Source organism: Pholis gunnellus (genome assembly GCF_910591455.1).
Source record: "Pholis gunnellus genome assembly, chromosome: 9".
Taxonomy (NCBI): Eukaryota; Metazoa; Chordata; class Actinopteri; order Perciformes; family Pholidae; genus Pholis; species Pholis gunnellus.
This window is the reverse complement of record NC_136535.1, coordinates 15,820,587-15,837,187: the sequence shown is the minus strand read 5'-3', so window position 1 is coordinate 15,837,187 and position 16,601 is coordinate 15,820,587. Positions and strand designations below refer to the sequence as shown.

The following is a 16,601-nucleotide window of genomic DNA, read 5'->3' as shown; positions in this document are numbered from 1 at the left end:
TTTACTCCTCATCCACTAGGCTCAGCTCCACAAAAGCTCATATCCTGTCTCATGTTGATCTTGCCCAACACCCCATTGCATCCAGCAGTCCTGATATAGTCATTAAATCATTAGAACGAGGTCAACAAGCACACACACTTGTTGAAGGGCTATAAACTACCATAATGCTCTGCATGCTGAAAGTTGGAGCCCAATTATGCAAAAGAGGAGTGACGCCATAATTCACACCCAAAAAAAAAAAGTTTTCAACAGTCATGGTTTGTGTTGACAAAACACAAGTTATCATATTCAATGTGGGGAAATGTATTACGTTGGAGTCTGGTTAGAGAAGCTGTAAATCTTCATACTGTATTTTGGTCCAGACCTCCGCCCTCCTGCTGCTCCCACTCAAGTTCCTCCTTTTTTTTGCACACTGCACAAAATATCAGCATCAGTCATTAATTTAAACTCGGGCTCTGAACTCTCTTCTTAGTCTATTCATCCGAATAAATACGCTACAAAAGAACGGACACCGAGTTGTTTAAAGCAAATAATGTGTCGGGAAGAAAACGTCATTTGAGACCTACTGTGCGCGTGAGTGACTCGTACAGACGGACATTTTTTACAGCGGCAGGACCTCCTGTCTGCACCCCTCGTGCATCATCTGCCTCCCCGCGCTGCACCGCCGCTTCTTTCATACAGTTCTCCAGGAGCACCGGTCCCCTGTCAGACTGCCTCTATACACACACACACACACACACACACACACACACCCCAGCAAGGACCGCTGCAGTGCCGACCAACAACCATGGCTGCACGGAACACCGCCTTTCTGCTCGTCGGACTCCTGGCCCTCTTTCGCACCTGGGGAGGTGAGTGCCCGAGACATGTTTGATAGGCGCTGCTCGATCCGTGCAACATGAGGGTTTGCACTGTTGTTGTTTCAGACAGACACAACACAGGTAGACGTGTGTAAAACAACCCGAGAGAGAAAGTAACTTAGAAGAAGTTTGTCATGAAAGTAGGGATTATAGAACTGCGATGAGTGTGATGGTTTTTATCTTGCACGAGAACACTTTGCACGACCCAGCTGTTTGGCAGCTAAAGAGGTCCAAGGTCGTGCTGATACCACCCTGTCCCTGTGTACACCGAATAGATGTGATACTGCGCAGTCCCCTCTTGCTTATTTTACTTTTCAGTAAAAATCTACCCCCCCCCAACATAGGTAGTAAACCTTCCATCCACTGCACCGCTATGTTGTTGTAACTTGGGTGTATGTACAGTATATGTGCTACAAATTACTTTTTCTCACCTCCTATCTTTTAAAAGTTCTTACAGCAGGTAGATTTCAGAGGGAATATACTTTTATTAATCAAAACATGATAGAAGGCTGTGGCTTAGTAACACTAACTTAACCTGCGTTCTTATACAGTATTATGTAGTTTTGCACACCTTTCTTAATTTGAATGCATTTCTTCTGTAGTGTGGGTGTGTGCAGGTTATGTGATAGTTACAAATGGAGGAATGCAAACTTATAACAGTGGAAATTATAGAAAGACTTATACCGCTTTGTTGTGTTGTGAATAAACATGTCAGGACTGTTGGATACCTAATTATTATGTAAAACATTCCAATTTAAATTTACATAGTGATACTTTGCTCATTTCCATGGCATATGAAGCTGGTTATGGCTAGTTCGCTGCATGTATTTTTAGCCAGCGAACTCCACAGAGGTCCGGTTGTAGTGCAGTGAGCTCTCTCCGTCTGCTTTCTGTCAGCTCTCGTCTGTTCCCAGCAGTGATCAAGTGGCTCAGTGCTGCCCGGGCAGCAAACTCTGTTTCTATCACACACAGGCAAACACATTCCCAGAGTGAGATCCAGCTCTCACTACACAGGTTTAGAGTGTGAAACTGAGCAGTTTATCATCTTTTTTTAAAATTGTTAATCACAGTACTTCTTTAAATCAGCTGCGTGAGACTATAATAAACAAGTTGGATGGCAGATTAATGTTTATTTTTAGAAGAGAGCGTGTGACTGAAGATTTATATATGGTGCTATGTGGGTGAGAGGGGCATGCCACCTCAGCTATCCACATTACAGTTTCCTTTTAAAGGGCTTTTACGTTTGTGGTTTGTGTTGGTGTGCATTTACTTGTTTGTTTCAACAAGGCAGGTCAATGTCTGCTTTCCTCCCTCCAACCCTTCCTCTTCCTCAGGCACTTTGTGAGCCAGACTTCCCTCCTCTCTTGACCTCCCGCGTTCCCCACGTCTTTACCTTTCCTTCTAGTCGTTTGTCCTCGACCACATGAACCGTTCCCCCGCCTTGTCCCTGTATTGTGCTGATCTCCTGTTTAAGTTCAGCCTGACCATTGTCCAGGATCTCTTCCAACTCTATCTGCTCTTATCAAGTCCGCTTCCTGTTCTTATCCTCTGGTTTTCTTCAGGCCTTGTGCTTGCTGCCCTTCACCTCCAATCCATATCTACCCTGACATTCATTGTATTATATTGTTTACCACTTAGTTTGACCAGATGGAAACATTTACATCTTACAGTGCCAGCACGTTTGTCGTTGCCCCATAGACATGCTCCGAATCTCACGTATAGCACCTGTAAACAATGATGAAAATTGCTGCAGATTAACTTTTTGTTAATCGATTAATTGACCAGTCGTTTCAGCTCAAACTACTGCTGTTGTAGTGTTTGTGGTTAGTTTTTCTCGAAATCTTTAGTGGTTATCAGGCCAACGATTTGATGGTGTTGGCTGGCAACCACTCAGGCCTGCTGGATCTGCTAAGAGACTGAGAGAGTGTTTGAACATACATGTATGTGCACATGCTGCAAAAAAGTGAGATTATGTCTGTGCCAGATCTCCGTCTCCAGCCCCCCGATGACATCAGAGGAAAGACAAACATGCTGTTCGAATGCGGTGGTGGCGCTCAATAAGGATACTATTCACTTCCTGTGACATCAGCTAATCAAGCCGGGCCAAAGAGCAGCCACATTAGACCGCGCTCATTTAAAGGTCATCAATTTTGTGCTGCGGCTGAGGCGCTGGGCTTCGTTTTCATGTGCTCAAAGGAAGAAGTGATCTGGTCACGGACAATAAATGCCCTTGTTGTGCTTCGACCGCAGCACAGAAAATCGAGGCCCAGTAATCTGGCAGAGGATCAGCAGAGCAGGGCGGGTTTGAAATGGAAGTCGCTAAATTTCAAACCTCTCTTCCAGCCCATATCCACAGAGGACTGTTCATTTCTGTGCATAAATGAGCAGACAATGGAGTTTGGAGGTCCTTCTTTAAATTATGAACACATATTTTGTTCCCAATGTCTATTAGAAAATACACGTATTCATTGCAAGCAGACTGTTGCAAGATACATTCATGAAGTTGTGACATAAATATGACATATTCTTCAATGCGTCTTAGTAACCAACTGATCAAATCATAGTCTCATCGCTATGCCCCAAAGCCAGGTCCTTGTGTGTGGAGAAAGTTCGTCACAGGCATGTGGTGTCCTATCTTTGTCCTGAAATAAAGCCTTGAGCGCTCTGTTTATGGGTTCCCATGCAACAGACTTCCCAGGAAGCCGCACAGGAAAGGAGCAGTTCATCGCTGTTTTTGATCTGGGCCGTGACGGTGCAACATCAATCTGGAGATGTCTAAAGTTGTTTTGGTGAATTTGCAGTTGTTAGGATTAGTGAAACATAATCCAGATCCAACAGTGAAACCTGGAAAGGAAACAGTACAAAGGCTCGAGAGTGTTCGTATCTTTGTCTGTTTTTTACTGTTTAAAGGACTCTTACTTTTTTTTTTTATTAAGGATAATGCACCTATTCTCAAAACCCTGTCAAACCAAACAAAGATGGTGTTGCCATCCGTCTCTGTTTTAGCATTAAAAGGTTACATAATACAAGACTGTGAGTATGTAAAATGAGCCTAATGTATGAATGAAGAAAAAGCATGATCTTGTACAATCTCAAAATTTGAGTTCACAAACAATCGTTCGCATCTTCCATTGTTATTTAGTCGGGTACAGCCAGTGGCTAATAGGAGCTGCTGTCTAACTGACATTACTGTGTCTCACTCAGTCACAGACGTCAAGGAGGTTTTATACAACGCCCAAAAGACATCGTTGTCCCCTGCTTATGGTCCGATTGGACCTGCTCTGTTGGTTTGGTCTATGATGACATCAAGTGAAATTTAGTGTGCCATTATCAAGTAATCCATACAGTAATCACCGCTTGTGGCCACAGCTGTTGCTGTTCTGCAAAACGTTCCAAGGCTGGCTTTAAAATGTCACCGTGAGATTATTACTGTGGTAATGCCGTAACCCTATAATAGATATTGGCAGAGATGTGGTTGTTGGTAACAATGCAGCAACTTTAGTTTGCCACAGAGTTTATTTTCTGCAATAAACCAAAATCCAATGAAAAAATCCCATTAGCTTTTTGTACAGGGAACCAATGAGATGCTAAATTTGGAGTTGGCCTGAAAAAAACGTGTCTTCCCAGCAGTATTCTATACCAGGCGTTGTTTTCTTTTTTTCAAATAAAACAGCATTTTCATGGCGTCTCCCTGCTGAACCATATAATGGGTTGAGGCTTTGCACTTGGGAGCATAAATTGTAGGAGCACAGGGTTTCCTTTTACTGTTTGATCTTCCTTTTGATGAGAATCACATCCATTATCACCATTACCTGGGTCAATATAGCAAACAAGTGATGGAGAGAGGGGGGGGGGGGGCTGCTCCTGGTGGATAAAGCTCCCAGGACATGGTGCTGTTGTCATCAGGGCCATTTTGTGTGCGTTTCACAGAGTAGCAGCAAATGATTGTTTGTATAGCGTAGCTCAAGCAAAGAAACAATCTGCAGCCAAGCCTTGTTGAATGATATCTTAATATCAACACTTTTTTGTTGCCAAAGCGTGTGGTTTAACACTTGTTTACTGTGTCGAAGGAAGGAAGGAAGTTCATATTCTGCCTTGTTCAGTCGTCTGTTATCAGAACGGGGGGGGGAAATAGGCCTTTGTCCCAAAGAAAAATGTTTTTTTATTTTACACATGTTGACTTTCATTCTAAACATCTGTGATGAAAGTGATTTTTCAATTGAAAACTGCTTTCAGAAATACATATTTTTCTGATTCGTCCAAAGCATCTTCCAACACAGTTTGGTTTTATAGGAAACACTTCACCAGTGATGCCTTACCACAATATCTGCCTTGTCTGCAGATGTGCAATGAGGCATTTCACCTGTACGTCATATTGGAGGGGCCTCGACAAACATTGTACAGTGTACTCTGATGTACTGCTCTTGAATTGACTGCAGGCTAAATCTGTTCATGTCAGACAGTTTAAAATCACCTTTAGCAAGCACAGCATCTGACTGTTACCACTTACTGCTGCTCTAACGGCCTTTGAAGTTCCATGATCAGACGGACAGCTGCGTACACCTGGTACACACACACACACACACACACACACACACACACACACAGGTCAGCTCACTGCCATTACTTAATGATCTGTTGTCATCATGGGTTATTTTTGTGCAAAGCGGGGTTACAGTTTCACTGTCGGTGACACATTGTAGAACCTGACTGTCTAAATTTTAACCCTAAAAGTACATCTTTACAATTTTGAAAGAATTCATTTATTGAGCTTATAAACACAACACCTCCCCAGCTCCTGACCAGAGTAGCTAAAATTCAGCTGCCCACAAACTGTTTGTGAATAAGCTGTGAGAAAAGTGTGGAAAATGTTTTCAGGGTTTAGTATGATGGGTATTCTAGTCATAATAAACACCTTAACTAACCTACACAATGTCAATTGAGGATACTGTACATGCATTGTACCTAGTGCATTTTGTCATCATACCAAAAATACTAAATGTGGCAAACAATCTTTCAAACCACACAAATTGAAAGGCTTCTTCTTTTTGGCATTTTGGTTTTATTAGATGGAAATCCGAGCGAGTGAAGGTGGTAACGTCCAGCAGGAATTGGACCACTAGATACACACAAACTATTGTTTTCTTATTTGTTCATATTTTGAAATATTACACTCTTTAAATGGAGACTTTGGAATTTTTGCTAACCTAAGAAAATGCATGCAAAGTCAGATTCACCGATGTATGTTAACTGTGGAAACAATAGTTTTAAGTAATCATTTTGATCAGTGATTAAGCTTCTGCAGTATGTTATCTGAAATGTACAACCTATTCCCATTTAGAGACAAGAATTCTCTGTGGCCATGCTGTAAATGTCGATAAAGTCACTGATTTCATTAATAATGAATAAATTCGATTTGATTAAACGTCTTGCTCTATCTATTTATGTCCTATGTATGCATGGCCTCAGCCACAGTCATGGCAGATCTAAAAAAAGGTTTTCCAAACTGTTGTAGTTCTTAGGATGTTGTGATTTTGTGAGAGTAAACATGAGCACTAAGTATAAAAGCCTCAGCACTGAGAAAGGTGTTGGCTGTGTCAGGAGCTGCTACCTGATCCCTTAAACAACCAGAAATTGAGCCAAAAGGGGACAAGCTCACCATTAAGCCTTCGGCAAACGGGGACATAAATCATATTGAAAGCCTGTCTTTTTTTTGTCCGACTCAAGGAAAGCAGGAAAATTGTAAAACTCACAAAAAAAAAAACGCCTCTTCTTTTAATTTCTTTTAGTGACCTTGGACCTTTTTTTAACTGCCGTGTGAGAAGTTACGAGGTCAATGTGGTGCTTTCAAAGCCAAGAGTCAAAATGACAAGACCGTTGTAATGAAAATACAAACAGGATGAAGGGTTTTGTTGCATCTACGGTTGCTCAGTTCAGTGTTTTGCAGGTGGAGAACCTCGTAAACTCTGAAGCAGGATGTAGGCCTTCTCTCTCTCTCAAGTATTGTATTCAGAGCACAATTCACCAGACGAGTATTACAGCCCTATCAAACTGTCAGGTCCTTTTTGAGCAAGGCACTAAACCCCCAGACCCTTTTGATGCTACACATGGATATGAAGTGGAGAGCAGATATGGATGGAGCTACCATCATTGTATCGGACAAGAAGTGCTTATCATTTTATTATCACTTCTTGTCCTGTTGTAAATGTAATATGAGTAGTTGTTCTTTTATTCTTCCAGATTATCTGCTAGACTTCTGTGCAGCGAGGTTACTGCAACAATAACACATGAGTCTATACTCTGTGGGATGGCTTGCTAGTTAGACTTGGGTCACGGTTGAAACAACAAACCAAACCGAACTCTACAATGTCGTACCGGTCCTGAAATGAACTGTAAACCTCCAGCGGGTTCTTCTTCTTTAGAAAAAAATTGAGAAAACTCTCATCAGCCAAAAACATCAACATTACTAAGGAGGTCACTGAGAAGACGTCTGTGATTATGTAAGACGTGGTGGAGAGGTGCAGCACATGCTAGTGTTTGGTCAAGGGCTGCAATCATCTTTTAAAAGGAAATCCATTGATTTACACCTTTGAATACTTATTAAAATAGTCTCTTATAGCAGTGCAACGTTTAGGAAAATATGCTTCAACCTTTTGTGTTTTTCTTCCCAAGAAGTATGTTGTTTGGATTTTGGAGTTTGGGTTTTAATAGCGTCTGAAAGTGGAACACTTCAGCTGTTTGTCCAAGACTTGTTTGCAAGAAAATGAAGTTTTTTTCACAGAGGAAGGAGGGCTGTGATTGTTCTACTCTTTTCCAGCAGCCATTCAGCTCATGGAGTAATATGTTGTTAATTAAGGGTCCAAACAGCTGCCATGTTACTGGTGTTAATGGGAGCGCCCACAGTAGGCATGCAGCTTTACAAACAAACACTGAGCAGCTTTTTGTAATCAAGAAACTTCCTGCCTTTATTTTCACCTCGGCCCGTTTGTGTTACAAGAATATAATCAGAAGATTCAACACGGAATTCAGTTGATTTCAGTTTTAAATCTGTGTATTTTTATTCAAAGTTATGTTCACTCAAAGTTATGTTGTTTCTAAGTTGATCCTAATTCAACCCTATCTGCTGTAGCTCAGTGGGTAGAGTGGGTCGTAAGGGTTAAATGCAGTGGGAGAATTTCATGTACCTCTATGTATTCACTACAGGCTTATCTAAACTCTTTCTTCTTTGCCTTTTCACATCAAGAGCACACATGCGTTAGACTTCACTTGTAGGTTGAGTTCAGGCATTTGTTTCCCTCCAAAATCCCTTTTTTTCCTCCCTTTGTTTCAACAGTTGTTTTGTGGCCCCCAGACGAGCCAGCTGTTCCTTTTTTGTCACAGTGACTCCGATGTCAAAACGATGGTTTCTACATAGTGGTTTGGCCTTAAGAAATAGTGATCATTCTTAGGCGTTGCATGGGTGTGGAGTTTTACCAAAATGTAGAAATCGACACCATTCACACTGTCAGATGGGATCAGGGATGTGTGATGTATGGGCCACATGTGTATTATGAATGTCATCCGGGCCAAATGTCAAACTCCAATACCACTTTGCTTAATTCATAAGGAAATTGAGTAACTTAAATCCATCAAAACCACAAAAATATCACATAAAAAACAATTGCCACACTGTTGTTGTTGGTTTCTGAGGTTTACAGTGTCTTAACTGTTGTAAGAGATAGCTCATTTAGTTTGTAACAACTACGTGTATTTAAATGAATAGTCCACTGTGGATAACCTGAAACCTGAAAAGTAAATTGTTTGAAGTTGTGTATGCATTGTTCTGAAAACAGCTGCTCTAATGCCTTTTAATGCAAACACCTTGGTTGTACAGTGTGTCTGCTGTTTACCTCCAGATCTGTTATCGTAGATGAGTGTGAGCTGACGTGGTTGGTTCCACCCTATTTTAGGAATGAAATATGGTGAGATGATATGAGCCAAATTCAATTAGGATCAGCTGATATATTAAGTAACCGCACAGACAGACATGCAAACACAAACATGGCAAAGGAAGATTTAACTATAAACTCTTCAAAAATATTCACTTTCGACATGTTGCGTGATGCTCTACTGTATGTCGACGTAAGTTAATCAAGAGAGACGGAACATATTGAGGCTGATGATGGCTTCTTAACTGTTCCCATAGTAAATAATTAAACCCTTTATCTGTGAGTGCTAGTGTTTCGTTTCTTCGAGGACATTCGTGTGACAAGGTACTACGATACTTTAAAAGAGACTAAGAAGTCTGTCTTCTTCAGATTCCAATCTTAAACAATGTTGTCAGGAGGGAAGCTTCCAGCGAGCTGCAGGATATCCAGCAAGCAAATCTGTCATCCTGTAAAGCATTACTCAGACATTAATGCAGCAGAATACAGAATATGATTTTTAAACAAAGCCAGCTGTACCTGGTATCTGATGCTGATAAGATGGTGAACAGAAATGGCTTCGACGATGGTCTTGAATTTTCTTCGTAACCTAGATGTGGAAGATGTGGTTTCCAGACATTGGCACGCTGAGCACATGGAGTTAACTAGTGAAAGCTTTGCTGTGTGATTGATTTTTTCCAACATGATATACGGTCAGCTGTGTTCATGAGAACAGTTTATAGCATTGAGAAGGAAAAAACAGGCATGTGCTTTACATTTGTGGTGTGAAACTGAAGGTTGATTTGAAACCAGAGCAGAGGGGTTAACTTCAAACCTTCTCACACCTTTGGTGTTCAAAACACTACATAGAGATTTGAGCTGATGTTAGACAATATTATAAGAATGATTGGTGGTGTGGCAGATGAATGCAGAATCCATAAGCATCTACTCCATCACTGGTTGATTTCTGGTCTCTTTTTCCATTCTCACACAATGATTTATGTGCTTTTTCCCTTTCCGTCTCGGCTCGGAGGTCAAACACACACAGACTCTTCTGTGTCCCTCTTATTGCCAATATGAGAGGAACTCCTCTCCCATTGACCTCTGGTCTCTTTAGCTTTTTCCTGTGACAGACAAGAGTCTCCAGCAATGCTCGTTTGAACCATGGCTACTTACTGGAAAGTTATGTTACTAATAAACCCATCATCTCTCTCCCATCAGTGGCTAGAGGTTCAGTTGAGGTAGAATGATTAAGTCTGTGACTGGTCTGATATGCATGCGTTTTCTTAAGTTGCATTGTGTTGCGTTCTCAGTGCTGCTGTATGTAGATGCTAGAAGGAGAACTATCTACAAAGCTTGAGCTGATCCTTGGATCTGAAGTTGTCCTCTGGGAGCTTCACAGGCACAAGTGGAGACCAGAGGCCTGTCAGGATCTCTGTCTATTCTCCGACGCTTCAACACCCTGCTTAATAATGGATGTTGTTTTCCTGAAATAATGCTCCGTGCTGATCTAATGCACATTAGGATCCTTTTAAACCTAATGCAACCTGTCAGGCCTCAGCCATGACACCGTGCCGCTGACTCCACAGAGCAAACGGATGTGTTTGCTGTGGCTGTACAGTGTTTAGTTACACTAGGTCGCTGTTAGTAGCTCACTTATATGGTTTGTTTTCATCTCTGACTCTATTGTGTATATCTAAAGGATTATTAATGTCTGAATTTAAAGTGTTTTCTGTCATATAGGAGTATATCTCAACGCTTCACTTATACATTAGTTTTATTTTTCCTGTTAATTATTTATTGTTCTTTCTTTTCTGATGAAACGGTGATTGCTAAAATATCTCGGTCACAGCAGACATCCAGGAAAGTGATCTGGTATGATTTTATTTGGTTTCGGTTATTTTATTTTAATCGGCCTTCTCCAAGTTGAAACAGCTGATGCAGTCAAAAGGAGCCATTGTTTTCATCGCTGCATAGCTTGCTTCATCATGCTGCACACACCCAGGACCTCAGATCACAACATGTGACATATTTTTATTATTTGTCCTGTAATAAAGAGGCAAAGCATGTGAGCAAGAGATGATGTCACGTCAACACTGATACAGTTTACAAGAACATTAGTGCAATTAAAAACATTACTTACCTGTGAATCCTCCTTCATTGTACTGGGGATTTGAACCTGTGTGGACAGTATCTAAAGCAGCCTTAAATGACATCTTTACCTCCACGATGTGATGCATTACCCATTAAAACAGGATGTTGTGGCTGCACACAACACAGTGAGGGATAATTCATTCATTCAAGTAAAAAACAATGGGAAATCAGCTAAGGAGGATACGGTAGTGTGTAGAAGATGTACACAGCCAACGATTTTAGAGGATTATGTAATGAGGTCCATGAAATGGTATCAATACTTTATTAATGTAATGGGTTCTATTGCCAATGTAACTTACTTTAAGTCTCCCTCGACCATGAATGCAGTTTTAGGTCACCACTTCCTCTCTCAGGCAGGAAATCACACACCCACACACACACACACACCCACATATATATTCACAAACTACTGTTTAACATGACCTTCTGAACAAATACAACTTTTCAACAAGTTTGCATTTGATATATGATTGTGGTGCAGACACTTCTGTATCAAACAAACGCACATATTCACCAACTCCCACCTGTACATACACACAAAGGTAACACATGTATGTCTTGTCATGAAAGAGCAGGAAAAGATTTTGCGATTCATTATTACCACTTGCAGTGTCCACCAAAAAAGGACAGAGCTGCTGCTGAGTACTTTATCCCGTGAGTCAATGAGTAAAGAGCTTTCTGTGTGTGTGTGTGTGCGTGTGTGTGTGTGTTTATCTGCGATCTATCTTTAGCCATAATATGCCAGCAGCAAGCAACGTACATTTCATACTTGTGAAGCAATGTCATGGGACCTCTCTCTCTCTCTCTCTCTCTCTCTCTCTCTCTCTGAGTTTCTGTACCATTACGCATTGTAAAAATACCGTGCCCGTTGGCCTTTCCCATACTTCCAAAGCAGCTTGTGTTATTTTACTTCTGCCTGCTCACAGAGGGGCTGATATGGAGACCATTTTGTCGTCTGGGACGTGGGAAAGAGGATGGAGGGGGCGTTTGTACCACTATGGGAGCAGGCAGGAGGAAATGGCCTTCTGAGATTCACTCAAACACACACAGGAATAGAAATGCAAGTAGGCATAGATTTGTGAGAGCAATTTAACAATGTTTTTTTTTTTTTATCATGGGAGTCGGGGCTTTGGACATGGGAAGATGACCGCATCCCACATGAAGTCAGAAGTCATATATTCAACACATATTTTATATGCATCTGTGTGTGTTTGCGTGTGCGGTTGTGGGGGCATATCAAAATAGCTGAGTGTGGAGTAGGTTTTGTTGCCAAATAGATATCAAAGGCTGGGGAACAGAGTGAACTCTCTTTTGAGTGTAAGTGCTGAGGGAAGACCAAAGAGCTGCTCACCAAAGAGGGATCGCCTCAGGTCAGCGAACCTGTGCTGCTGCTCGCAGTTGAAGGCCTGCGGTTGGATCTTCACGGCTGTGGTCTGCGACTACTATCTAAAATACTAGTTCTCTCACTTACCCCTACCCAGGCAGGCATTTATTTCTAAGAGATTTGTCCCTTAAAATGGATCCGCCATGCCAATACAATGGAGGCGGATGACATTTTATTTGTGAGGAGTTTTCATTGGAGTTACTGACGATATTGTTCATCAGTTTTCAGAGGGACTATGTGTTCTGTGAGTAGCAGGGACACTGTTTCTGGAAATGCTGCGAGAGAAAACAAACGACATTACCTTATAAGACACCCATCCAAAACTAAACTGCCATGCTGCTGTAACAGTTGTGATTCTGCAGAGCCCCCCCTGAAAGATGGACTGGAGTCCGGCATGCGGAGAACCGAGCCAGGTCTGATCTGTACAACAGGTGGTCCGTTGAAATGGAATATAGCGTCAGATCACCAGGAGACATCAGAGAGCGATGTGACTCCCTCCCTATCTTCCCTGTTGTGTGGTCCACTCTGATCCTCTCCTCTGTATTTACATTCTTTGTAGCCTTCGTCTCCTCTGCCTTTTAGAAATCGTTAATTCTGATGGCATGTTGAGTGGATACTGCCAGCATTCGGCTCCAGCACCCTGGGGATCAGTGTGTGTGTGGGTGTGTGTGTGTTTGTTAGGGAAAGTGTCTGGCGGGTCACTATGACAAGTTGACCTTGTTTTCTCGCAGGCATCGTGGGAATGTGCAGTTTGGTTGCTGCAGCTGCCACTGTCCATCTCATTGTCCCTGCACACAGCTATTAAAGCTATCACCTGGACTCCACACGGGCCTCATGCAGAGGAGCAGTCTCCACTTCCAACTGTGTACAACGTTTTTTGGGGGTCGCGTCCAATGATTTTTTTGTATTATGAAACTTTCTGTTTTTCTTTGATACCTTAATTTTGAGAAAATAAAAACAGTTTTCTTGACATTTTGTTTAATAACGGACTTGAAATGTATATCAAAATTGTTGGCGATTAATTTTCCATCGACCGTTTAGACTAAACAATCAATTTACTTATCATTTCAGCACAATATCCATGAAAGTTGTACATGCTCGGGTTCATTTACCTTGGAACATTAAACATGTAATTTGATACTGATCAGCTACATCTGGTTTACCAATCTGCACTCATCCTATCTTGATGCTTTCACACCTGAAACTCCCGTAATACCTCAGAGTCTAGTTTCTTGCAGCTATTTCTATTTGGAGCTGTTGGCCGGTCCTCTGTACAGTACTAGAGGAGAGTTACTGTGTGCAGCCAACATAGCAGGAATAGAGCCATCCACCCAGGCCAAGGTCGCAGCAACAAGACTAGTTTTAGAAACGTCTCCTCTTGATGCAACGTTAGTGAGGTCAGACTCCTCATTAGTAAAAGAAAGCCTTGGTAACTGGTGAATGCTAATGCAAGCAAACAGGATAAATAAGCATGCATATTTATGAAGAAAGAGTGAAACGCACTTTGGTCAAAGAGCCTAGTGTGGGAGGGGTTGGAAAGATCCCTAATGATGTCATCGTGCACTGTGGATCAGAGAGGATAGTTAGCATCACAATATCATGCATATTTATTACTTTATTAGTCTCTAGTGCAGACAAATGTCGTTGTTTTATTTGTGTGGCTCATTCATGGGCATTATAAACTTTGCTGCATGTTGAGTTGATGGATAAATGTGTCTGCTGTGCCAGGAGCTGTATATCACTGAGAGTCCTTTTCGTTGCGAGTGCCTGATTAAGGCCAAGAGCCCCGTGTGTGTGTGTGGTGTGTGTGTGTTAAAATGCCTTGGGGTGCGTCACAGGACTAATTTGATTGATGAACATGCGACAAGGACTTTAGTGTATACGTTTTTAAGAGTTGCTCACAACATTCCTTTACACCATTTAGCCAAGCCGAGTTACCAAACTAAGTGGGGCTTCTGTTCTGGCAATGGGTCTTTGCAGGGTGGATAAGAATTTGGCTGGGTCGACCCATCCCTCAAATATGTCTATGAAGAATCTTAGTCCTCCAGGAGACATGATCTGCTTGTCAAGACTAGATTTTCATTGACTGGAGACACAATTGAACCCATATATTTCCCCTTAACTAGCTTACATCTTGAAAAGAAACCAACATTTCTTATACTTAATAAAGGAAATATCGCATAGATAGTATTCAGAATATCTGCTTCCAGATTCAGATAAAGGGGCTTGCCAGTATTGAACCACCATGAAGTTTAGGGACTTGCAAAAGAGAGATTAAATCATAAAAAAGCATCAAAAGTTATGGTCAGTTTTGGCAAAATGCAAAGCTTCAGAATCGCTGGATCCTCTAAATCCCACGATGCAACACAATGGTATCTTTTGTTAGACCATATTTGCAATACCCGTCAACAGTTTGTAACCCAGGCCTTCCATAAAATTGCCCCGATGACATCATCAGTGTCATTTTGCCACCAAAGACATTTCACAACTCTTCTTACAGGCCGAGTAGTTATGCCAATTACGAGTAAAGTGATTGTAATGTGTGGAATTGGCAGTGCCTCAATAACTGCCATAAGCTGAAGCATATACTGTATATAATGCTTTAAATATTCAAACTGGCACCTTTACATTAAGTGAAAATTGCTGTGCTGCTTTAGCACTTTCATATTTTTTAAATGTTTCATGCATTATGTATTTTCATATCTTGCACACAGAGCTGTTTAATATTTAAAAGATCGCAATTCAATCTTTGCAAAGCCATAAATGTTAAACTGCAAGTCAGAATTATAATGCCTCTTTTTTTTTTACCAGATTTTAATACCAGTTATGAATATATTTGACATGAATCAGAGAGCTGCAGAGTGAAATTGTCACCTATATAGTAAAAGGTGCCTTTGTATGACACGACTTGCACATAATTCACATCCTGCAGCCTGTCAGGAGCAATGAGTGGAAGGTCAGTCAGGGAGTACTAGAGTACTAGTTCGTCTCTCTATATTTCTCTTCTCACTTCAGCTTGAGAACATGTCCTGCAAGATACTGTAAGTGTGCCATTGAGGGATTAGTGCGATAAATGTCAGAGAACCAAACACCCTCTTTCTTCACACATCGCTTGCTTTCTCCCACCTCTGTCTTTTCTTTCTCTATCCTCTCTCGCTCATCGTTTATCTGTTTTCTCATGTTAACGCTTCACTCTATTCACTCCCCTTAGACCTATTTACTTCTATACAGAGAGAAGCCTGACTGAGGCACTGTTTTCCCATGCTTCCTCTCTCTCTCTCTGTCGCACCCTGTCCTGAAGCAGAGTTGCTATTTCTGGTGCCAGTCGGGTCAGTGCACTGTAATTCTGCTTTATCATGTAAGCAAACAAGCTTGATAGGCCATTGTTATTCTTAGATGTGACAGGGCTGGAAACATGTCCCCGAGCTGTCGCTTCATTTGCAGCGTGCCTGAGGGGAAATGTTTGGTTCAAAGTCATATACACTGTGGTATGCATGCTCTGTTTCAGTATTAAATTATTAAATTGTAACTGAATGTAATACAACCCCTGTCATTGTTAGTGTGATTATACTTATGCTCCCATATGTTTTTTTTTTTTTCTGCCTTTGTGTTCATACATACATACTCAGCAGTGCTATCACCTGACACGATAAGCTAGTGGGTGATGGCAAGCAATTAAAACTAGGTTCATGTCCAAATACACACACACACACACACACACACACACACACACACACACACGTATACACAGGGAAGCTCTGCTGTCCCGATATCATTACTTCCTTTTAATAATCATGCTCGTCCTTTCATGTCTTAGTTCAGTGAAGCCTCAGCCTTTTCTTTGGGGGACATGCCACGAGTAAATTAAACATGAAATGAAGTCTAAGCATGGGATTCCTCGGTATGTAAATATTAATACAATACCTTAAAATTTGTGTCTAGAAGAAACGGGTTATATAAAGACTCTGTAACGCAAACAAAACTGCGTGCTCTCTCTTTCAGATTAATGGGTTCTGGACTAGATATTTCCTTTTGGAGAGAGCAGAAAGGCTGCTTGAGAATCACTGAATGAGGCGGTTGGAAACTAGTGAATGAAACGTAGCTGAGTAGCACGTATGTCATGTGCTCTGAAACATTTGCATCCCATGTAATAATGTGTTTAGTGCTGGAGTCGAGTCAAGTTCAGGTCAGTTAGATACAGCTCAGAATCGTCAGTGTGTGTGTGTGCGTGTGTGTGTGTGTGTGTGTGTGTTTACCAGCTCTTGTTGCACGTCTGATGTGCTCGTCCCACCTCACAAC

The 16,601-nt window shown here is 41.5% G+C and overlaps 1 protein-coding gene across 4 annotated transcripts in view; it reads left to right on the top strand.

The window, feature by feature from the left end:
* Nucleotides 1-527: 527 nt before the first annotated feature.
* Nucleotides 528-16,601, top strand: part of mcamb (melanoma cell adhesion molecule b) — a 30,354-nt gene continuing 14,280 nt past the window's right edge. For 2 of the 4 annotated variants that reach the window (XM_079165871.1, XM_079165870.1), the window contains exon 1: nucleotides 529-851. In XM_079165871.1, coding sequence (XP_079021997.1) covers nucleotides 788-851 — 64 coding nt within the window. In that variant the 5' untranslated portion in view covers nucleotides 529-787. Of the gene's footprint in view, nucleotides 852-16,601 lie in introns of all 4 variants that reach the window. The other 2 variants (XM_079165869.1, XM_079165872.1) reach the window with 2 other exon arrangements.